This window comes from Dermochelys coriacea, chromosome 3 (genome assembly GCF_009764565.3).
Source record: "Dermochelys coriacea isolate rDerCor1 chromosome 3, rDerCor1.pri.v4, whole genome shotgun sequence".
Lineage (NCBI taxonomy): Eukaryota > Metazoa > Chordata > Testudines > Dermochelyidae > Dermochelys > Dermochelys coriacea.
Genome location: NC_050070.1, coordinates 110,444,015 through 110,469,168, shown reverse-complemented (window position 1 = coordinate 110,469,168; position 25,154 = coordinate 110,444,015). Strand labels below are relative to the sequence as shown.

The following is a 25,154-nucleotide window of genomic DNA, read 5'->3' as shown; positions in this document are numbered from 1 at the left end:
GGTTACACCTACATTTAAACATGTAATTAGAATGCACCATCCATCCCATAGATAGAAAGCTAAAATTCAGAAGAACCTTAGCACTCCAAGGGGCTTGTTTCTCTATCCTTTTGTCTGGTTTCATTTCATGGACGGTTCTTGTTTAGATTCTCTCTCTCCTTAACCAACTTACTGCTGCTAATTCTCGAGAGAGTTTTTTGAAGTCAGTCTGAAATATTTTGACAAGTGTCATATGTTACTGCTTTATTCATCTTTTGTTAATTTTATTTTAAATGTACTGTTTTCTAATGTAACTGAGCTAAATTTATCCTTGCTGTTTACCCCTGAAAGTCAATGGAATTATGCTAGTTTGAATTTGGCCATGTGTGTCTTATTTTAACCTGTCATAACTGCAAACAACTCTGATTAATTTACTTAAACTGTATATAGTCTGTATTACTCTACCATTGTTGTATCCTACTATGCATTATTTGAGAATTATTTCTGGTCTTTCATTTACTGTATAAGCATTTTATATGGAAGAAGCAGCACCTTCATGATTTTTTTTTTTTTTTTTTTTAAACTAAGGACAACTATTGGGAATCACTGTGCTGAAATAGTGTATTACAAACAGAATGATGGAAGGTACCCTCATTTTCCTATCAAACAATTTGTAATGATTACACTCCTTCATTTAAAAAAAGTTACATTTGTGTATCCAGAAAAAGAAAATCAACTAGAGAATTAATCAGGGAACAAGAAGAGCATTGAAGTTGAGAGACAAGACTGAGTTTACACCTCTCTCTCTTTTTATTGGAAGGAGGATATGAGACTATTAAGAATACGAGTTGAATTCACAGTTCATACCCAAGTCATTAAACTAATGAACCTCTCTTATCTTGTCTAAACAAAAGGAACCACTAGTAACTGAACTGGTGGGACACCACCGATGTAAGTTACCAACAGGACAGTATGCTCATGCCGGCCAGGCTGTTTTTTCAGTTTCAGTTTTTGTTCCATGTCTGTGCACTTGCAGTGTCATTTCCTGGCCCGGCTCCCTAAAACAGTGGATTTTGGGAGATTTGAAAGACCTGGGAAACCATAGAAAGGTTCTGAGAATATAGCAAACTCCCATAATACCCCAGTGAAAATCCCAGAAGTCCTGGTACCACCATTTCCTAGACTTTGACGGGTGAACATTCAGCTCTGAACCTCAGTTCTTGCTCAGTTAAAAAAGGTTTCTGCTGGAGTTTTTAAAACAGTCAAGATGTGACTATGTATGTCCTAGCTCTACCTTCAGAGAAACAGAGACCAGCAGTACATGGAATTCACGATGCAATGGCTGTGTGCCCAAGTACATTTTTGGGAATGGTCTTTAGTGGGTTGAATGCTGCTTTTGAATCAAGGCCACAGTTTGGAGGAACTGAACTATTATTATGCACCTGGAATTTCTGAAAGCAGCACATTCAGATACTGTAGTCCAGCCTATGGGCCGATATAATGTAATCTAAATGCTTTGGCCATAATGCCTAATATGTAGTTTTCACAGTAAAATTCTATTTTTAGACTTTTACATTATGGTTTCTGTGTTACTTTTGAAATTTCTCCCCCGGCTTGCCTGCTGCTTGAGTCCAGCCACATGGCATGGCTCAGCTAGCTGCTGTATCTGCCAAACTGCAACTTTTGCCCTGACCAGGAGCAGGCTCCTGGATCCCGAACGGGGGGGAGATATACAGAGATCTGGGAGTCAGGCTTAAAAGCTGCCCCTCTTGCTACAGAAGCATGTGGAAAGGGGGAAGACATTGGAGAGCAGGGAAGGGCAGAGCAGTGGGACAAATGGACACTTGCACCTACATGAGGCTCTATCTGCACCTTTGCAGATACTAAAAGCAGTACTCGGAAGAACTTGGAAAACTCTTCCTATTGACCCTGCAAAATCAGCTCTCACAAGTACAACTTACAGAGAAAAGCAACATACCTGCAGTAGCGGGCCCCCGGTTCCAGATTCCTCCTTCTCCCAAGCTGGCTCAGGTATCATTCATCTGTGCTTCTGGGTCGGGATCCCGGATCCACTAAATTGATTCTGAGATCCCAGCAATGCATCAGGCATCTCCTGGTCCATGGAACAACTGTTTTTCTTCCTCTGTCTCCCTCACAATTAAGCCTCAAGATGCTTCTGCGCAGTATCTACCAGCAGATTGGTCTCAGTTCTGAGGATTCAGTCCAGCTCATTATAAAAAACGGGCAAGTTTTCTGCTCTGAGCAAAACCAGTTGGAGTCATCCTGGGCCTTGTGTTTCTGGATCCTTTATCTTCTCATGGCCTGTTTGCCAGTCTCAGTGGTGCCTATGCTGGCCATGCTTGGCTGCCTTGTCACATGTCAGGATGTTACATATGATCAATTTCAGATGGACTTGGTCTCCTCTCCCCAGAGGGATACCAGAGATTGCATATTGCTCTCACATCAGCTGGCAGCAAGTTCACAGGATGGTGTCCCCTGAAAATATGCCAGCAATGGATAAATTGGATTACAAAAGTGGGGACCAAAGAAGGAGAGGGGGCAAAGTTAAAGCCCAGTAGCTCTGTAACCTGAGCCCTGATACCAGGGCTAAAGGCCTCGGGCTTCAGCTTCCGGAGGTGGGGCTTTGTCTAAGCAAGTCTAAGCCAGCCAATGCAACCTCCTACCATATTATTTCACTGAGGGCATTTCAAGTAGATCCTGGGGATTGACATTCTTTTCAAGAGGAAGGATTTGCTTAAAGAATAGAAAAGGAGTACTTGTGGCACCTTAGAGACTAACAAATTTATTAGAGCATAAGCTTTCGTGAGCTACAGCTCACTTCATCGGATGCATTTGGTGGAAAAAACAGAGGGGAGATTGATGTACACACACAGAGAACATGAAACAATGGGTTTATCATACACACTGTAAGGAGAGTGATCACTTAAGATAAGCCATCACCAGCAGTGGGGGTGGGGGAAGGAGGAAAACCTTTCATGGTGACAAGCAAGATAGGCTATTTCCAGCAGTTAACAAGAATATCTGAGGAACAGTGGGGGGTGGGGGGAGAAATAACATGGGGAAAGTTTTACTTTGTGTAACGACTCATCCATTCCCAGTCTCTATTCAAGCCTAAGTTAATTGTATCCAGTTTGCAAATTAATTCCAATTCAGCAGTCTCTCGTTGGAGTCTGTTTTTGAAGCTTTTTTGTTGAAGGATAGCCACTCTTAGGTCTGTCCCTGACAGCAGGATTGTCTGGCTATGTAGACTCCCTCCTCAGGCTCTACGTTACCAGCACTCCCAGCTATCTTCGAGACACCACTGACTTCCTGAGGAAACTACAGTCCATTGGTGATCTTCCTAAAAACACCATCCTAGCCACTATGGATGTAGAAGCCCTCTACACCAACATTCCACACAAAGATGGACTACAAGCCGTCAGGAACAGTATCCCCGATAATGTCACGGCTAACCTGGTGGCTGAACTTTGACTTTGTCCTCACCCATAACTATTTCACATTTGGGGACAATGTATACCTTCAAATCAGCGGCACTGCGATGGGTACCCGCATGGCCCCACAGTATGCCAACATTTTTATGGCTGACTTAGAACAACGCTTCCTCAGCTCTCATCTCCTAATGCCCCTACTCTACTTGCGCAACATTGATGACATCTTCATCATCTGGACCCATGGAAAAGAAGCTCTTGAGGAATTCCACCATGATTTCAACAATTTCCATCCCACCATCAACCTCAGCCTGGACCAGTCCACACAAGAGATCCACTTCCTGGACACTACGGTGCTAATAAGCGATGGTCACATAAACACCACCCTATATCGGAAACCTACTGACCGCTATTCCTACCTACATGCCTCTAGCTTTCATCCAGATCATACCACACGATCCATTGTCTACAGCCAAGCTCTACGATATAACCGCATTTGCTCCAACCCCTCAGACAGAGACAAACACCTATAAGATCTCTATCATGCATTCCTACTACTACAATACCCACCTGCTGAAGTGAAGACACAGATTGACAGAGCCAGAAGAGTACCCAGAAGTCACCTACTATAGGACAGGCCCAACAAAGAAAATAACGGAACGTCACTAGCCATCACCTTCAGCCCCCAACTAAAACCTCTCCAACGCATCCTCAAGAATCTACAACCTATCCTGAAGGACGACCCATCACTCTCACAGCTCTTGGGAGACAGGCCAGTCCTTGCTTACAGACAGCCCCCCAGTCTGAAGCAAATACTCACCAGCAACCACACACCACACAACAGAACCACTAACCCAGGAACCTATCCTTGCAACAAAGCCCGTTGCCAACTCTGTCCACATATCTATTCAGGGGACACCATTATAGGGCCTAATCACATCAGCCACACTATCAGAGGCTCCTTCACCTGCGCATCTACCAATGTGATATATGCCATCATGTGCCAGCAATGCCCCTCTGCCATGTACATTGGTCAAACTGGACAGTCTCTACGTAAAAAATGAATGGACACAAATCAGACGTCAAGAATTATAACATTCAAAAACCAGTCTGAGAACACTTCATTCTCTCTGGTCACTCAATTACAGACTTAAGAGTGGCTATCCTTCAACAAAAAAGCTTAGAATCATAGAATCATAGAATATCAGGGTTGGAAGGGACCCCAGAAGGTCATCTAGTCCAACCCCCTGCTCAAAGCAGGACCAAGTCCCAGTTAAATCATCCCAGCCCGGGCTTTGTCAAGCCTGACCTTAAAAACCTCTAAGGAAGGAGATTCTACCACCTCCCTAGGTAACGCATTCCAGTGTTTCACCACCCTCTTAGTGAAAAAGTTTTTCCTAATATCCAATCTAAACCTCCCCCATTGCAACTTGAGACCATTACTCCTCGTTCTGTCATCTGCTACCATTGAGAACAGTCTAGAGCCATCTTCTTTGAAACCCCCTTTCAGGTAGTTGAAAGCAGCTATCAGATCCCCCCTCATTCTTCTCTTCTGCAGACTAAACAATCCCAGCTCCCTCAGCCTCTCCTCATAAGTCATGTGCTCTAGACCCCTAATCATTTTCGTTGCCCTTCGTTGTACTCTTTCCAATTTATCCACATCCTTCCTGTAGTGTGGGGCCCAAAACTGGACACAGTACTCCAGATGAGGCCTCACCAGTGTCGAATAGAGGGGAACGATCACGTCCCTCGATCTGCTCGCTATGCCCCTACTTATACATCCCAAAATGCCATTGGCCTTCTTGGCAACAAGGGCACACTGCTGACTCATATCCAGCTTCTCGTCCACTGTCACCCCTAGGTCCTTTTCCGCAGAACTGCTGCCGAGCCATTCGGTCCCTAGTCTGTAGCAGTGCATTGGATTCTTCCATCCTAAGTGCAGGACCCTGCACTTATCCTTATTGAACCTCATTAGATTTCTTTTGGCCCAATCCTCCAATTTGTCTAGGTCCTTCTGTATCCTATCCCTCCCCTCCAGCGTATCTACCACTCCTCCCAGTTTAGTATCATCCGCAAATTTGCTGAGAGTGCAATCCACACCATCCTCCAGATCATTTATGAAGATATTGAACAAAACGGGCCCCAGGACCGACCCCTGGGGCACTCCACTTGACACCGGCTGCCAACTAGACATGGAGCCATTGATCACTACTTCAAAAACAGACTCCAACGAGAGACTGCTGAATTGGAATTAATTTGCAAACTGCATACAATTAACTTAGGCTTGAATAGAGACTGGGAATGGATGAGTCATTACACAAAGTAAAACTATTTCCCCATGTTATTTTCCCCCCCCACCCCACCCTCCACTGTTCCTCAGATATTCTTGTTAACTGCTGGAAATAGCCTACCTTGCTTGTCACCATGAAAGGTTTTCTTCCTTTCCCCCCCCTGCTGCTGGTGATGGCTTATCTTAAGTGATCACTCTCCTTACAGTGTGTATGATAAACCCATTGTTTCATGTTCTCTGTGTGTGTGTGTGTATATCAATCTCCCCTCTGCTTTTTCCACCAAATGCATCCGATGAAGTGAGCTGTAGCTCACGAAAGCTTATGCTCTAATAAATTTGTTAGTCTCTAAGGTGCCACAAGTACTCCTTTTCTTTTTGCGAATACAGACTAACACGGCTGCTACTCTGAACCCTTAAAGAATAGGACACTGCAGTGTCTACTTCAGGGACTGAGGACCTTAATTTTACCTTAGCAACTTGGAATTTAAAGCTTTACTGAGTGAGCAGAAAAGGCAGAATTTGTATGAATTCCCTAGGTGTTTTATCAATAAGGATATTTACTGATCATAGAATTTCAGGGTTGGAAGGGACCTCAGGAGGTCATTTAGTCCAACCCCCTGCTCAAAGCAGGGCCAATCCCTAATTTTTGCCCTAGATCCCTAAATGGCCCCCTCAAAGATTGAACTCACAACCCTGGGTTTAGCAGCCCAATGCTCAAATCACTGAGCTATCCCTCCCCAGATTTTTCTCCTTCAATAAAGGGAGAGTTCTGCGAGAAATTGCAGACTGAATTCTAATAATATTCTTTGGTAACATTCGGACACATAAGCAACTCTTCTAGCAGAACTCATCAGCAGGAACTGGTCTCTCTTGCAGCACTTTTCTTGCTCAGAATATCATATCCCTCACAACTACCTGATTGGAAGAGAGTATTACTACTACTTCAAAGGTTGAGAAGAAAGAGGCTCTAAGCTAATATTTACCTCTTGATTGTCCATGATTCTCCACTTTTCTCCAAAAAGACTAGTCATTATCCCTCTGGTTGAGGAAGTAGGCTTGACCTTAGGTGGCAGAATAGGGCTAGGCTGAATAAAGAATTCATCTTGTACTCTTAACATCTACAAAAGATTTAACTACGAGGGAAGCTAAGTTAGGCAGGAAAAAATTGAAATCAGCATTCGATGTACCAAAATTAAACAGACTGAGCTGAGTTGCTTATATTTTTGATGGACTTCAGCATGGCCAAGAAAGATTCACCATAACTATTGGAAGTTGAGTGTCCTAGAACACACAATTCTGAAACACTCCCACAGCAGCAGTTTGGAATCCTGATGGCAGTGGAGGTGAACAGGGCCAGCAGACATAGCTCTCAGCCTATCAAACATTTTCTGCCACTTTCTCAATTTATTTGCCTTTTGACTCGCAAGGAGTTCCTCTTCTCCTGCAGCATACCTCTTTCTACGAAGAAGGAGCAGGAACACATTTTTATGTCCCAGGTGGGTACATAACTATAAGACTTATTAATGTTTTCGTGGCATAGCTACACACCTGGCCCAGACTAAACTTTGTAGATCACTCCTAAGCATGCCACTGGGCTTAGTGTAAAGCACGTAATGATTTCTTCGGGACACTCTACTTTTTGGAGATTTGTAATTTCTGGTAATATTCCAGGGATATCATTGTGCTCTAGAGGCATGTGTATAGTAAATATTAGGGAATTTTTGGAGGGGTCAGAAAGAAGGGCAAGAATTCTTGGTGCCAAAATTTTAATGCAATATGATTGGTGCTCTGGTTATCACCTGATGAGAGCAATTCACCCAAGATTTCCAGATAGGTGTATTGGAGTGGCATAAATGTTTTAATGGTATACACAAAGACATGCAAGATGGTATTTGCATCTTGGGCTTATTAACTGTGGTGAAGCTGAGAAACCTCACACCAGTACAAAAAGGGTTAAAGAGAGCCTATGGCCTTCCCTATTCCTGCAGGGAATGCCAGGCCTGGAGGAAGAAGAAAAGGAGAGAGAACCTGGCACAGTTCAGAGCTGACTGGTGAAGAGGCAGGAGCTAACTGCCTCCCTACATGAGGGGAGCATCACTAGGAGCCTGACAGCTAGGACAGATTCAAGGGAAGAAACATTGTGTCCCTGACTGAGGGAGATTGCTGAGGAGACCGAGGAGCTCTCAGCAGTGAAGGAGCTGTGTGACTGTCATTGTCATGTTAGACCCCTCCAATCTTACATCTGCCCTGCTCAGAGGAACCTGGGACTGTGGCAGGATGCTACAAAAGGTCCACATGATGGTCTACTTGAGTTGAACCACTACAGACTATCGTGACCATTCCCCAAACTGAAGAGACAGACAGGAAGTAGCCCAGGGCAGTGGAATTAGGTTATATCTACACTTAAAATGCTACCTTGGCACAGCTAAGCCACTGTAGTGCATCAGTGTAGATACTTCGTATGGTGATGAGAGGGGTTCTCCCTTCAGTGTAGGGAATCCACCGTCCTGAGAGACAGTAACTAGGCTGGCAGAGGAATTCTTCTGTCAATCTAGTGCTGTCTACACCAGGGATTAGGTCATCTTAATGACATTGCTCAAGGGTGTAGATTTTTCACATCACTGAGCATCGTAGTTAAGCTGACTAATTTACTAGGTTAGGACGGATTTTGGACTCTCTGATGGGAGGACCCTGCTGGCATTGCTTCACACAGAGCCCTGGGCTGGAACCTCGTGGAGAGGGAGGACCCAAGTCCCCCTATCATACCTTCTTAATGACTGAGGTACCTCTGCCAGGGAAGAAAGGGGCCAGAAGTCAGGCATGCCAACCACTTGGCTGCCTGGTCCTCCGAGCACCCTACTACATTCACCATGATGTTTAAAAATAATTTTAAATATCTTGATGGTATCCTCTTATAACCAGTCATAAGTGGGGAATAAAAGTTTACAAAAAAAATTTAAAAAAAATCAATTATGCTTTAAAAAGGGCACTAGAAAATAATTTGTATCCCACAAAAGAAACTAAGCACGTTTGTAAACTTCGGCTTGCACATTGTATTGTAATCAGTAACACACAGTTGTCTTCCATATAATAAATAGTATGACAAGTTGGAATGCAGATGGTTTTATGGAACCGTTTTCCTAGGACCTTCAGTAGCAATGCCGTACAAGTAAAGGCAGCCATTTCAAGTCGTGGGTGATCTGCCACCTTATCTTCTGCTTTGTGCTGAGAGTCTGAAATCAGTGAAGTGACATGTACTTACTATTAGTACTGGAACAAACCCTTCATATCATGTTACTTATATTTTTTCCTAACAAAATAAGGTTAAACCAAAGCAACAGAAATAATCACAGCCAGTTAGATGAATTCAGCCAACCATGAAAGGCTCTATAAATTCATGAGCTGACACTGAGTAGAAAAAAGGAACAACAAAAGGTGCTTAACCCATAATCAGACACATTCTTCTGTTTTTAAATTAAAAAAAATATTAAACATGCTGCCTGTGAACCTGACATTCCTTTATATGTAATACAAGAAAAAACCAAATGGGCCTTGGCCAGGTGGGTGAAAGCTAGGGCACTTCTTATTAGATTGCCCCACCCTTTACTTATGCTGAGATGACTGGACGCTTTCAATCTTGACAAATTCTTTGCATACATTTTCTGGAAGTTTTCACAGAAACTGCTTGCTCTGTTATCAGTTTATCGAGTGGTTAAAATTTTTCAAAAATTTAAATTTCTGTGAAAAAATTTGATTTTTCAGAATTTTTCTACTTTCTAACTGATTCTGTTGTTGCTTATAGATTATGGAATATTTCCTGGAGTGGTATTTTCCCTGGTATTAAATCCTGCCATGCCTAGGGCCAGTGGAAATTCCAGTAAATAGGGAAGATTTGCTGCCAATTTTTGCCCTGGATTTTGCAGATATTTTTGAAAAAAATCCATTGGATTTCTAAAAGAAAATTTATACCAAATTATGTTTGTTTGTATTGAATAATTTGAAATAAAACTGTCACTCAGTCTTGTTTTAAATTTCTTGCCCCCCCAAGTTCAGAGCTTTCAGTGCCTACTTGAGATTTTCACATGAACCCTCCCCTGCCTTAGAGACCTTCCACTCTCCCATCAGACATTTTCCTGCCCTTGACCCCGCAGGTCCAATGCTAACGACAAAAATTATGTTATAGACATAATATTCACTTTTTGGTAAAACATAAAACTTGAAATCTTAGCAAGCATGGGTAGGCTATATGAAAGTACATTCCATACAGATAAGTATTGTAGCTGGATGTTTCTATTAGTATACTTCAGAGCGATTATTCCACTGAGAGCAACAGGGAAGTTCATAGTTCTTAATGCTAATGTTTCTTGGTGTATGTCTACACAGCAAAGAAAAACCTATGGCTGGCCCATGCCAGCCAACTTAGGCTCACGGGGCTCAGGCTTCTTTGCAGCGTAGATTTCCAGGCGTGGGTTGGAGCCCAGGCTCTGGGACCCTGCGAGGTGGGACCGCACTCCTGTCCCTGTTGTTCATTAGTTGTCCCCCGTAATTATTTGGTTTTCCAGGTCCTGTGGACCCCCCCTTAGGCTGGGGGGATCCTTTAGCAGTGGATGGGCTCGCCTGCCCACTTCCTGGATCCCAATAAGATCCTGCAAGGTGGGAGGGTCCTAGAGCCCAGGCTCCAGCTCGTGTCTGAAAGTCTACACAGCAATGAAACAGCCACACAGCCCAAGTCCAAGTCCCGCAGCTGGCCCATGCCAGCCGACTCGATGTCTAGGTGCTGTGTACACATACATACCCACTGTGTCTGCAGTCTCAGACAGAAAGCACCATCAATTTACATTGAAACTGTTCCCTTACCAGCCAAAAGAGTTTCACCTAACACTTGAGAAAACTCAAGTTCTGTAGAAAATACCAGAAAAGCCCAAAGGAAACCCTCCCTTCACAGAATGGGTGAAAATTCTGCTACATCAACTTCCAGTGGCGCTAGTTGTGACATATTTCCTACATACTGTATATGTTGTTTACATTTAACAAGCCTAGCAAATCTGATCATTTGATTAACACCTTACTGTAAAATATACATCGGCTTGGTAAAATGAGTTTTTTAAAAATAATGTTGATGGATAATATCAACTTTTTTCAATTTTTAATCATTTACATTTTCACGATTGAGAGAATTTAGGCTCAGAATTATTTAATGACAATACATGTTAAGATTAAGAAGTTAAAGCTTTATAACTGTTAAAACAAATTGTCAACATCACATGTCAAAACATACCAAGTAAATATCCTTGAAGCAAACTCTAATAACTTCTCAAGCATTGTTTTTGTCTATCTGTAAATTTTGTAATTTCATCATGTCACTTTGTACGCGTGTACAGTGAAATTGACATTTAACAACATTTACTGATAAAAAATCTAATCCTTCTGAGCCTCAATATAAAGCATTTCTTACCGAGAATCTCCTGAAGTATTTTTTCCAGAGGGTACACCGGATGTTTTTTTGGTTCTCTCTGGCATTCCAGCAGAGGAGTGCACAGCAGGTCCTTTAAAAGCACAGTACTATATCTCAATAATTTTTTTACATTAAATTACTTATTGCAAAATTCACACATACATATAACTGCCTGGGTTATACCTCCAATAATCATTAATGTAACTTTTTTTTTTTTAAAAGGACTTTTTAAAAACAAGTATTGCTCCAGATAACTGAGCAACTGATTACCCAATGGATGTTGACAGACATGCTAAGTGGAATGGTATTTAGAGAGAATGAACAGCTTTAGGAATGTGGTGTAGGTTGCTAACAGAGTCTGATGGGGTCGGGTCGGGGAAACCCTGAAAGAAGATTACCAAGCCCAACAATGGGATAGATAACAAATAGCACCTGGTTTCTAACTTCCCACCCTGCTCCTAAAAAATACTGAATGCCAAATTCAGCATGTTTGGTGTGTTTAAGGGTTTTCTTGTTTTGCATGGGAAGACTGCCATAGCCTCCATAAAGAAAAGGAGTACTTGTGGCACCTAAGAGACTAACAAATTTATTTGAGCATAAGCTTTCGTGAGCTACAGCTCACTTCATCGGATGCATTCAGTAGAAAATACAGTGCGGAGATTTATACACACACACACACACACACACACACACACACACACACACACACACAGAGAACATGAAAAAATGGGTATTACCATACACACTTTAAGGAGAGTGATCACTTAAGATGAGCTATTACCAGCAGAGAGGGAGGGTGGGGGGAAGGAAGAAAATCTTTTGTGGTGATAATTAAGGTGGGCCATTTCCAGCAGTTGACAAGAACATGTGAGGAACAGTGAGGGTTGGGTGGGGGGAAAAAACATGGGAAAATAGTTTTACTTTGTGTAATGACCCATCCACTCCCAGTCTCTATTCAAGCCTAAGTTAATTGTATCCAGTTTGCAAATTAATTCCAATTCAGCAGTCTCTCATTGGAGTCTGTTTTTGAAGTTTTTTTTTGTTGAAGAATAGCCACTCTCAGGTCTGTAATCAAGTGACAAGAGAGATTGAAGTGTTCTCCGACTGGTTTTTGAATGTTATAATTCTTGACGTCTGATTTGTGTCCATTCATTCTTTTACGTAGAGACTGTCCAGTTTGACCAATGTACATGGCAGAGGGGCTTGCTGGCACATGATGGCATATATCACATTGGTAGATGCGCAGGTGAAGGAGCCTCTGATAGTGTGGCTGATGTGATTAGGCCCTATGATGGTGTCCCCTGAATACATATGTGGGCACAGTTGGCAACGGGCTTTGTTGCAAGGATAGGTTCCTGGGTTAGTGGTTCTGTTGTATGGTATGTGGTTGCTGGTGAGTATCTGCTTCAGGTTGGGGGGCTGTCTGTAAGCAAGGACTGGCCTGTCTCCCAAGATCTGTGAAAGTGATGGGTCGTCCTTCAGGATAGGTTGTAGATCCTTGATGCGTTGGAGAGGTTTTAGTTGGGGGCTGAAGGTGATGGCTAGTGGCATTCTGTTATTTTCTTTGTTGGGCCTGTCCTGTAGTAGGTGACTTCAGGGTACTCTTCTGGCTCTGTCAATCTGTTTTTTCACTTCAGCAGGTGGGTATTGTAGTTGTAGGAATGCATGATAGAGATCTTGTAGGTGTTTGTCTCTGTCTGAGGGGCTGGAGCAAATGCGGTTGTTTCGTAGAGCTTGGCTGTAGACAGTGGATCATGTGGTGTGATCTGGGTGAAAGCTGGAGGTAGGAATAGCGGTCAGTAGGTTTCCGATATAGGGTGGTGTTTATGTGACCATCGCTTATTAGCACCGTAGTGTCCAGGAAGTGGATCTCTTGTGTGGACTGGTCCAGGCTGAGGTTGATAGTGGGATGGAAATTGTTGAAATCATGGTGGAATTCCTCAAGGGCTTCTTTTCCATGGGTCCAGATGATGAAGATACCATCAATGTAGCGCAAGTAGACTAGGGGCATTAGGGGATGAGAACTGAGGAAGCGTTGTTCTAAGTCAGCCATAAAAATGTGAGGCCATGCAGGTACCCATCGCAGTGCCGCTGATTTGAAGGTATACATTGTCCCCAAATGTGAAATAGTTATGGGTGAGGACAAAATCACAAAGTTCAGCCACTAGGTTAGTCGTGACATTATCAGGGATACTGTTCCTGATGGCTTGTAGTCCATCTTTGTGTGGAATGTTGGTGTAGAGGGCTTCTACATCCATAGTGGCCAGGATAGTGTTTTTAGGAAGTCTCCATGTTATCATTACTAATTTGTTGTCTCATGCACCTGTATGCTTTAGATAAAGGGATGTCAAAAATCAAATAAAAATAAATCAGAGGAAGAGAAGAATGAACAAGTCATAAGGTCTACTGACTGCAGTAAGACTAAAAACTGGGGTGCCCCTTGTGGGTCAAAAGAAACCTTGTCACACAAATTACATGCCAGCTGACAGCAGTGTCATATCAGTAATACTTGGTATTCATAGCACCTTTCATTCAAGGATCTCAAAAGGCACAAAGATAATGGGCCCCTCTCTTATAATTTGGGTAAATACTCATCTTTAAATACTCATTATAAAAGATCTCAGACAGAATTACAAGGAAAAGATTCCAGCCCAATATTGTGCAATCGCAATATATGTAAGAAATGAAAATAAGGACAGCAGATATATTGGAATTATAGTGACATCAAGTGGCAAGGGAAATTAATTTCATTTCTGCCCCATTCCTTCCACAAGATCCACTATAACGCATTGAAAGATTCAGTTTACTAAGCTGTATTTTTATTTCACATTAATATTAAACCTACATCAAGCTTGATCCAACAGATTTCAAATTGCTGCCATCTACAAAATACTATTATAGTATACAGAGGAATAATAATGGTGCAATACCCTTCTCATTACTCTTCTCCTTCTATTGCTTTCAGTCACAACCTGGTTCTTTGAGCGCATAAGAAAGATGTTGCAGCATTACTGAATTCTTCATTTAGCAAAATCCGTCACTGCCATTAACCTTACTTCTCAATAATAGAGCTCAAATGCTAAAAACTAATTCTCTTCCTCAGGGACTACTACTGAAAAATTTTCTCCTCAATTTCACTTTCTGATGGTCATGCATTTATTTGTATCATGCTGCAAGTACTGGGGCTTCAAGGCATGCAGGAGAATGTTTAAATTTTAAAAAATGCCTAGCTAACTTTTAATGCATTTCTAGTCATTTTTGAAAACCCAAAGACAGAAAAAAACCTAAAGTACAAAAGGATACAGACAAGTAATTTTTAAAAACTCCTCAATGCTTCCTACATGGAAGCTTTAAAACTTCTCCCTTCTTCCCCCATTTGTTTTCTAAAAAGTGTTCTAGAGAAGTGAGTTGAGGACTAGGGCTGGTTGAAGATTTTCAATGGAAATTTTACAACTGGAAAATGGGGTTGTGTCAAAATTGAAGATTTTCTTTGGGAAAAGATTTTGTCAGAATTTTCCATTGAAAAAAATGAAATGTTTTTACTTTGGGTTGACATTAATCTCTGAATCTGCCTTAACTACTGCAGTGTCTTATGAAAGTTGTACTTCTGGATCCCATAAAGAACCACACTGGTTCAGCCACAGAAGTCCCATGAAGCACTGCAGCATCTCAACCATAAGGAAACACTGTGATACATCAAGGAAGATGTAATCTGCCCAGGATGCAGAGGGGATCCAGAACAACCACCACCATGAGACACTGCAGTGGTTCAGCCAAATGCAGAGATTAATGACAACTCAAAACAAAGCATTTGGACATTTCCAAGTTGAAGTTTTTCATTCTGTGAAATATTTTGACATTTTAATTTTGTCCTGATTTGGGGTGAAAATACTAGTTTCCAACAGCATGGAAATCCCATTTTGTGATCAGCTCTAGTCAGGACCTCCTGAGTTCTAATTCTGCTTCTGCCACTGACTCAGTCACTGGCCTTGGATCAAAACACTTAACTGCTCTGCCTCTGTTTTCTCACCCTGCGCCTCCCAGGATTATTGTAAGGATTCCATTAGTTTTTGTTTCAGAGTAGCAGCCGTGTTAGTCTGTATTCGCAAAAAGAAAAGGAGTACTGATGGCACCTTAGAGACTAACAAATTTATTAGAGCATAAGCTTTCGTGAGCTACAGCTCACTTCATCGGATGCATCGGATGTAGCTCTCGAAAGCTTATGCTCTAATAAATTTATTAGTTTTTGTGCAGCACTCTGAAAATGTGAAGTGCTAAGTATTATTAGTTCTGTGTGTTTGTCCTCCTCAATGTGGGGGGTAGGAGGAGAAGAGGAGGGAAATAGCTCCTCCTGCTCATGACAGGATTAAACTAAGATCTAAATTTATTGTTCATTTACCAAGTTCTACACGTATAACACCTCCCCATCCTAGTCTACAAACACAGCCATATTTTCTTTGCCAGTCTGTGACACACTCACGTGATCCAATTACAAACATGGTTACATTTTGTCCACACAGCAGAAGTGTTACTTTAAAAAAAAGCCACAAAAACAACAAAACTACATTTGTGCAGCCACACCGACCATGCCGCCTAACTGGCTGTTGTAGTGCATTCTAGGAAAAGTCTCAGTAGCTACTCCATAGTGCCTCAGCAGGTGTTACAGTGCCTGAATGATTTCTACTCAGAATGGCACCAAACAGCACAGGGGCCAATGCATTCTGGCATGTTTTCATAGAGAGGGTCTGATCCTACAAGTTGCTGAACACCCTCAAGGCCCACTGAATTCAATGAGAGCTGAAGGTGCTTGATGCCTTATGAGCTGCTCAGCACCTTGCAGGATTGGGCTTAGACTGCACAGACAGTGAGTGATGACTGGTTACAGGAAGACAGCCATCTACTGTAACTAGTCTATGCTGCTGGCAGGAGGTAACACTGTTAGCTGCCAGGGTTACTAAAATAACCTTACGCATGTTGCTGGAGGACACAAACCGCTGTTAGAGCCAATCAGGTCACTAACTGGGTACAAAACTGGCTAAGAGTGGTAGTGCGGACAGGGTGATGCTACTCCGCAACATTTGAGCAGTAGCAGTAACTGGCGCCCAGTTGCAGAGTAGTAATGACCTTGTGCAAGTATTTCTGAATATTCACTCGCCCAACCGACTGCAACTCCTTACCTGCAATGGCAGCTTCTTGGACTCTGTTCTGAAGCAGTGATTCCACAGCACTTGTTAAGGTTGGTTCTCTCCTTTGAGTCATTTGTTGCTTGCCCTGGTGAGAATAACACAAGCAGTCAACATAGTTTCATGACTGAACTGACCAGGACTCAACTCCAGCAGAGATTTCATGGAGGTATTGAGAGGAGTCCATTTTCTTAATCCCCTCAGCAACAGCAGCAGCAGGCCAGAGCAGAGGGAAAGGCCACCAGTAGCTTGCTCCTTCCCCAAAGCTTTGTTCTTCCATCCAGCCTAAAATAGCCAAGACACTCAGAGAAGCAGCCCTTCAGTGACACACGTAGGCATCTCCCCCTCAACAGCACCATCCCTTTGAGACACCCGGTTCTCCAGGAACTCCCTTATTAGACACCATCTTAACTATGGATTTTTTTAAGCCTTTTGGTGGTAGATAACGATTTTATCCTTGTTTTTTCCCCCTCCATTGTTGGATTTACCTTTCCTTCCATCAGAAAGCTGACCCTCCTTGAAAATTGAAATACTTAAAAGAAAATGAACTGGTGGGCATAACAAGATTTTTACTTTGCTGATTACTAGTTACTAACTCCGTCTGTCACTTATTTACTCTTTTTTTAATTAATGAACAATTTATGTTTTAATAAAATCTTTTAACAAAATCTTTCAGTAGAAGTTGTATAAACATTTAATAAACACAGCAGCACAGCTCAAGACACAGAGGATTAAACCCACTTCAGAGACTACCAAAGGAATTCGGCCTTTGATATATCCCTTAGCATAGTACAGTAGTACTCTGTATCCAGCCTGGAAGCTATATTCGTTTCCATTACTCTACAGTTGCTTGCCTGGAATCGGATTAGAGAAGAGTCTGAAGAAGCTATTTTCTCCTCAGCGTTTGCTACCATACCTTTCTATAACTTCCTGCAGAGAAAGGAGCTCTTTTTTGAAGCAACTCGCATTGCATTTAATTCAAAAACCAAAAATATCATTAACTTCTCTGTGGTTTAAAGCTATATATGAATATGGATCTTCCCTCCCTACATCACAACCCATTCTGTTTGGTGAGCCTGTCTGCAAGAAAACACAAGGCGAGCGTGTTACTTACCGGGGCCCGTTTGCCTGCTTTCTGGCCTGGTGCAGAAATGCGTCGTGTAGCTTGTTCTTTGCAAAAACTGATGTGCCTCTCTACTGCAGCTTCGTTAAACCTTCTCAAGCAGTAAGGACACTGAATATAGTCTGATTACACAAAGGAATGGGTATGATTGAATCAACAGCTCATAAGATATTGAGAGAGAACTGACTACTCTCTGGGAGACTAGGACTCAGGAGACCTGGGTTCAATTCCCAGCTTTGTCTGTCCTGCTGGGTGACCTTGGGCAAGTCACTTTCCCTCACTGTGCCTCAATTTCCCCATCAATGCTAAGAACTGCCCTTGGCAAAATTCCACACACCTTGGCAACTATGTTCATTTGATCTGTTTGTTGTAGGAGGTGAAGGCTGGGTGCCGTGATCAATTGCAAAGTGTTGAGATTTTTGTTGTTGACATACCGGGCTTGGTCCAAAGCCCACTGAAATCAATGGGAGTTTCTCTCCCCTCTGATATTGCACTACAAATCTCTATCCTGCATTCACTGAGCACAACTGGAATTCCACATGTAGAATGAATCCAGATTGGGCAAGAGAGTGCCACATTGAAGATATGTAGCATGGATCAGAGAGTAGCATTACTTCGTATAAATGTGGAGGATTATATTATGCTTGGCTTTTAAAAAATAAAATGGAATGAAACTCTAGAAAAAACAGACATTTAACAAAAAATGGCAATGTGATTAACCAAAAGGATAACTGTATTATATACATTATAGTTTCAACCAATTTGCTTGGTACTGAAGTTAGGTTTGCCAGCCTGTAAGTGCCAGAATTGCCTCTGGAGCCTTTTGTAAAAATCAGCATTACATTTGCTATCCTCCATTCATCTGGTATAGAGGTACGTGAGTTAATTCAGTTTAAACTAAATGGAAGGCTAAACTGAAGTAGCTCTGCAACTAGGGTCATTGATTTCAAAAAGGAAAACTTTACAAAATTAAGGGAATTAGTTAGGGAAGTTGCCTGGACTGAAGAACTCCAGGATCTGAATATAGAGGAGCCTTGGAATCATTTTAAGTCAAAGCTGCAGAAACAATCTGAAGCCTTTCAGAATAGCAGCCCTGATAGTCTGTATTCGCAAAAAGAAAAGGAGTACTTGTGGCACCTTAGAGACTAAAATTTATTTGAGCATAAGCTTTCATGAGCTACATCCGAAGAAGGAAGCTGTAAGCTCATGAAAGCTTATGTTCAAATAAATTTGTTAGTCTCTAAGGTGCCACAAGTACTCCTAATCTGAAGCCTGCATTCCAAGCGGGGGGTAAGGGGGAAATCTCATACAGAAGGGTTGCAAGACCAAACTGGTTCAAAAAGCATCTCAAACTGGCTATTAAAAGAAAGCAGAAAGCCTACAAGGAATGGAAAAAGGGAGAGAAACAGCAAGGAAAGCTACCTCTTGGAGGTCAGAAAATGTGAGGATAAAGTGAGAAATGTGAAAAACTTTACAAAGGACATTAAAACCAATAGTAAAAGCTTCTTTTTAGTTATATGGCTAAAGAAAACAAGGAAAGAAGAAGTGGGACTGCTAAGCACAGAGGATGGGGTGGAGATTAAAGATAATTCTAGGTAGGGCCCAACACCTAAACAAATATTCTTTACCTCAGTATTAGACAACAGTAATGATGAGCTTGGGGATAATGACGAGGTGATTAATGGGAACAAGGATACAGAAGTAGAAATCACATCCAAGGAGAAAGCAAAACTGAAACATCTTAATGAGACCAAAGTGGGGGCCCAGATAATCTCCATACAAGAACATTAAATGAACGGGCACATTGCAAGCCTAAAAGAAAGGATTTTTAATGAATCCATAAACTCAGGGGTCATAACCTAAGACTGGAGAATTGCAAATATAGTACATATATTTAAGAAATGGGAAAAAATGATTTGGGAAGTTAAAGGGGACTATTAGTTTGATCTCAGTTGTATGCCAGGTCTTAGAACAAATTTTGAAAGACAGCGTAATAAAAGACAGAGGTAAATGGTAAAGGTGATAAAATACAACATGGTTTTACAAAAAGTAGACCAACCAGATCTCTTTCTTTGAGCATATCCTCAATTTTCTAGACAAAGGAAATGCAGTAGATCTAATCTATCCGGATTTCAGTAAAGCATTTTATATAGTTCCACTTGGAAATTATTCAATTGGAGAAGATGGGAATTAACATAAGAATTGAAAGGTGGGTAAGGAACTGGTTAAAAGGGGAGACTACAGTAAGTCATACTGAAAGGTGAACTGTCAGGATGGAGGGAAGTTACTAATGGAGTTTCTCAAGGACCAGTCTTTTAACCATTAAATGACTTTGACATAAAATGTGGGAACATGCTAATTAAATTTATGGATGACATGTTGGGAGATATTGCCACTACAGAGGAGGACTGTAATGTCACACAAGAATATCTGGATGACCTTGAAAACTGGAGTAATAAAAATGGGATGAAATTTAATAGTGCAAAGCGCAAGGTCATGTAGTTAAGGACTAACAATAAGAGTTTTTGCTACAAGCTGGAGATTTACCAGTTGGAAGCGACAGAGGGAGAGAAAGACCCGAGTGTTTTGGTCCATCACAGATGACTAAGAACTGCCAATGTGATGTGGCCATGAAAAAAAACTAATGCAATCCTAGGATGCATTAGGCGAGGTATTTTCAGTAGAGACAGGGAAGTGTTACCATTGTACAAGGCACTGGCAAGACCTCATGTGGAATAGTGTGTGCAATTCTGGTCTCCCATGTTTACAAAAGATGAATTCAAACTGGAACAGGTGTAGGGAAAGGCTATTAGGATGATCAGAGGAAAGGAGAACCTATTTTTACAAGAGGAGACTTAAGGAGTTGACTTGTTTAGCTAACAAAATGAAGGTTTAGGGGAGATACAATTGCTCTCTATAAGTACATCAGAGGGGTAAACACCAGGAAGGGAGAGAAGTTATTTAAGTTAAGGCCCAATGTTGGCACAAGAACAAATGGATATAAACTGGCCATCAACAAGTTTAGGCTTGAAAGTAGATGAAAGTTTCTAACAATCAGAGGAGTGAAGTTCTGGAACAGCCTTCCAAGGGGAGTAGTAGGGGAAAATTACCTAACTTGTTTCACGATTGAGTTGATAAGTTTATGGAGGGGATGGCATGATGAGATTGCCTAAAAAGACATATGGCCCATCTGCATCTGGTATTAGCAGATATCTCCAACAACCAGAGATAGGACAATAGATGGGGAGGGCTCAAAGCTACTAAAATAATTCTTTCATGGGTATCTGGCTGGTGGTCTCATCCACATGCTCAGGGTCTAACTGATCACCACATTTGGGGTCAGGAAGGAATCTCCCCCACCCCAGGACAGATTGGAAAAGACCATGGTGGGTTTTTGCCTTCCTCTGCAGTATGGGTCATGGATCACTTACTGGTTTGAACTAGAGTAAATGGTAGATTCTCTGTAACTTGAAGTCTTTAACAATTTGAGGACTCAGCCTGGGGTTATGGGCCTGTTGCAGGAGTGGGTGAAGTTCTGTGGCCTGTGATGTGCAGGAGGAAGTCAGACTAGATGATCATGAGGGTTCTTTCTGGCCTTAAAAATCTATGAGAAGCAAGAGGCTCAACTTTCAAAGGCGCTGAGCACCCATACCTCCCTCACTGACCTCTGAAAATCCAAAAGGTGAAATTCATCCCAATGCAGAGGGCCAGCATGAGGCCTATGTTTGACTTACAGTTTATTCCAAGTAGTAAGAGGTGAATTTCACCCTTTGTTAGTCAATGGCAGAGTCAGGATTAGAACCCAAGCATCCAAACTCCAACCCCAGAGCTCTGCTACTAGACTAGGGTGACCAGACAGCAAATGTGAAAAATCGGGATAGGTGTGTGTGTGTGTGGGGGGGGTAATAAGAGCCTATATAAGAAAAAGACCCAAAAATCGGGATTGTCCCTATAAAATTGTGACATCTGGTCACCCTATACTAGACTGGTAAGTTGCTACTATTAAGGTTGAAAGGTCCAATTATTTTGCTTCCTCTGCAATTCATCTATGTTGCTCCACTTCTCCCTGATGCTACTACTCACTGAATGCAGAAACCCTTTTTAGCTGCTCCCAGGGCTGCCCCTAATTCATGCTCTAATCCACCACTACATTTTAAAAACAATCAGGAATGAGGGAGTTAATGTTTACCTTGGGTTGCAGAGAATGGAGTAAAGCTGAAGCCCATTTGTGAATAACAGGAACTTGTTGTTTTACCAAGGAGAAGCAAGCACAAGAACAGCAGTAAGTGAAACTAAATCACAAACCTGGATTGATGCTTGGAGGTGGAGGAGGAGGAAGGGGTCGGCCCTCTTTCATGGCTTTTGTGACTTGCTTGGCTGATTGAATAGCATTAATAAAGTCCTCATGCAGCTGTCTCCAGTTAGATTTCTTTTCTGGTTGTTTCTGTAAAGGAAACGTATGGCAACAAACTCTATATATCCATCTATGAGGCTATATAAAGACTTTGACTGAGAGTTCTTTTCTAAATAAATTTCAAAAGGAAAAAAATATTAAGAACAAATCTTAGGTCAAATCCACTTTCCTGAGTCTTACTATCTCCCCACCCCACCCTCACAAATTAACCAGTTCTCCAAGGGAACAATAAAGAATACCCTCTCATATCAAGACATTTAGGTCACAGAGGACTATAGGTTATACTGGATGAAATATGGAAGTTAACATGATAATCCCTTCTCCCCCTTCCCCCCCCTTTTGATCTCCTTATATTTTTTGCCTCTTTCCCCCAATCAAAGTCTGAAACTAGTTTCTCCATAGCCTGCTGCTGTTCCTAGATCAGCAGCAGCGAACACCACACAATACAGCTACAATACAGCTACCACAGCAATACAGATAATGATCTTCCTTGAATAAAGGAATAAAAATTGCTTACTGTTTGAATTTAATAGCAATGAAACTCTGCAGCTTTGTCCTTGGGACTTTACAGGCCACAGATGGCTCGAGCTGAACCTTGACCATTCCTGCACCAGATCAGTGTCCTGCCATCACTTCCTCTCACTGACCTAACTAGAGAGGAAGCTGTAAGAAGCTTGTATGTTATTCATATGTTTCATTTTTAAGGAAAACTCTTATAAGAGCTGAGGCCTCCGTGTGTTCCTACCGGTTTCACTGTGCACCAGCATGGCTCTTGCACTGAGAAGATGCCTCAAATTACTGGAGGCAACAAGCCACTTATTAGCACTTGATAAAGCACAAAGCCTAGGGCTGGGGACGGGGAAGGCAAGAACAGAGCCAGACTTACAGTCGAGGAGGCATCATTTCCCAAGAAAGAATGCCACGCACAGCGAAGAACCCTAGGCTCATTCACTCATCGCTGGAGTGGATGACAACATTCATTGACCAAAGATATTAGAATGAAGTCAACATGCCTGCTACAATTTAAACAATACCTTTGGTGGTGGCTGTTTCTTCACTGAGGGAATTTCAGTTCCCTGCAGTCTCTGTTTCAAAGAACTGAAAGGCTTCCGCTTTTTGGTGAAGACTTTCTTGCATATTAGCTCATGCCTTAACTGGGATGCAAAGAAAAAACAAAATCTTATGGCAAAACCCTTGTGTTCTGCTACTGCTGCTTCTGTCTAAGGCATTATAATTATTTCTGCCACACTCTGGAATATTGCTAGATGAGAGAGCACAAATAACTTATTTACACCACCGGACAGGTCAGTACTCTGAACACTGATCAGATCAGTTTGTCTCCTTTTTCACAGAGTGAAAGTTTCTTTTAAACATCCGTGTTTAACCTACTGGCATTTACTGCCCCTTCTCCCCCCACCCAAACCCTCACAATTCCTCTACTTTCAGTTTTATGCATCTTGGGGGGTGGGGGGGAGCCTTTGTTTTACCAGAACATCTTGTGCAAAACGTCTTCCACAGGTTTCACAAACTAGCAATTCTTGACTTCCGGAAGCTGTATAAAATTCAACATATTAAACTATTAGTTACACAGGATTTCTTAAGGTCCCCCCCCCCCCAAAAAAATGGTAAGAGCAGGCCCTATGATTTCTGGAACTGATTGTTTTGTTGTGAGAAAGCACCCTTTATACAATCACCCATGGATTTTATTTTTCTTCCCTCTTTTGTGATCTCTTCACCTCAGTGGTGGGGTAAATTTCATACCCCACAGGTATCCCTTGCCTCTGTTTGTCTTACTAACTGGGTGAAGCTGGCTCCTCATTTCCATACGACAGTTACTTTCAGAAACTTTAATATAAGAAATGTTAGTAAATCTTCAGTTGAATGGTAACCCCTAAGTGGCATATTTAGATCCTAGGATGATAAAATTGTAACTTTAACTCTAAGCCAACTGATCTTCTGCTATATACTTGTTCTAATGTCCTACTCTCTGCTATTGAAGACCAGTATCTTTGGCATGTCTGACATCTCACCATCCGAGCTGTTGACTTCCTTCCCAGTCCTGCTCCTTCCCCACTGCCCAATGGAAGGAGAGGCTCATAAGCCCCCCTCTCTCCTGCCCACTTGTCAGCTCCGTTTTAACTCTCCACTGTTCCCTGCCCTAGAAAGGAGTGATGGACAGGTCATGTTGTGACTCTTGGGAGATGGTGTAGTGTGAGGACAAACACAAGAGCCATGTTTAAGCACCAACTGGAGAACTCCTCAACCAGAAAATTCCTACCTTTACTAAACTCCCAGCTGCAACATATCCTGGTCCTCTCTGGAGAACCAGGTATGCTATAAACCCTCCATATCTTCCTTTCTTTATAAAGAAAGATTAAGACTAAGAATGTACACACACACACACACACACACACACACACACACACACACACCACAATTCAAAATGAACTTCTAATTCCTTAAAACTATTTGCACTACTATGACCCCTTATCAATTGCATTTAAATAGCCCTGAGCAGTATTCTAAAAGTTCAAATCTTTGAAGTCTGGATCAGTCTTCCAGGCCATGTTCTCATTTCCATATTGAATTTGTGCAGGGAGTTCCCTGTGGAGTACTTGCAGGAGTTCCTGACAAAGTACTTGCAGGTTCCAGATCCTCTCTCTGTTGTCAGGAAACACTGCAGATGTACCTGATCCCTCCAGAGAAGTACTTGCGGAGTTCCCACTAGGTAGGATGTGGGAATTTCTGCCAAATTCCAAATGTCTCGGAGCTTTTAAGCCAAACTTTGTTCCCTGGTCTCAGTTCAGGTAGTGCTTTTGTTCTGTGCTGAATATTCAAGTTTTGTTGTTGCCGAATTTTTATTTTGGCATACTGTTTTTTAAATTCCTTCAGGTTGCAGCACTTAGGTTTAAGCTGAATCAGGTAAAGGCATCCTGAATCATCTTCCCATCAGAAGTTCTGCTGGAGATCATTCAGATACAAACAGTGTTGACCGATATGTCAAGGAATGTTTTATATGGGTCCAGTGATTTTTGCAGAAGTCTTTTTGGAGTCCACTCTGCTCTCTGCACTTCCCCATTAGTCTGGGGTAATGGGACTATGAGTACAATCTTCAAAATCAAGGTCTTTTGCAAATGCTATGAAGGTTTCAGAGGTAAACCGAGGCTCATTATAGGATATGAGGACTTCTGGAGCTCCATATCTTGCAACTACTGACTTTGTTTCTGGATGACCTGTGCTGATGAAGTCTGTCAATATATC

General features: G+C 42.0%; 1 protein-coding gene across 1 annotated transcript in view; it reads right to left on the bottom strand.

Annotated features, from left to right (window-relative positions):
* The window catches only part of ZC2HC1B (zinc finger C2HC-type containing 1B), a 38,213-nt gene that overhangs the window by 6,191 nt on the left and 6,868 nt on the right, over positions 1-25,154 (bottom strand). The window contains exons 2-8 of the mRNA XM_043511483.1: positions 23,381-23,445; positions 22,928-23,047; positions 21,785-21,923; positions 17,471-17,601; positions 16,351-16,444; positions 11,174-11,264; positions 1,958-2,475 (exon numbers count right to left, since the gene is read on the bottom strand). Coding sequence (XP_043367418.1) covers positions 2,367-2,475; positions 11,174-11,264; positions 16,351-16,444; positions 17,471-17,601; positions 21,785-21,923; positions 22,928-23,047; positions 23,381-23,445 — 749 coding nt within the window. The 3' untranslated portion in view covers positions 1,958-2,366. The remainder of the gene's footprint in view (positions 1-1,957; positions 2,476-11,173; positions 11,265-16,350; positions 16,445-17,470; positions 17,602-21,784; positions 21,924-22,927; positions 23,048-23,380; positions 23,446-25,154) is intronic.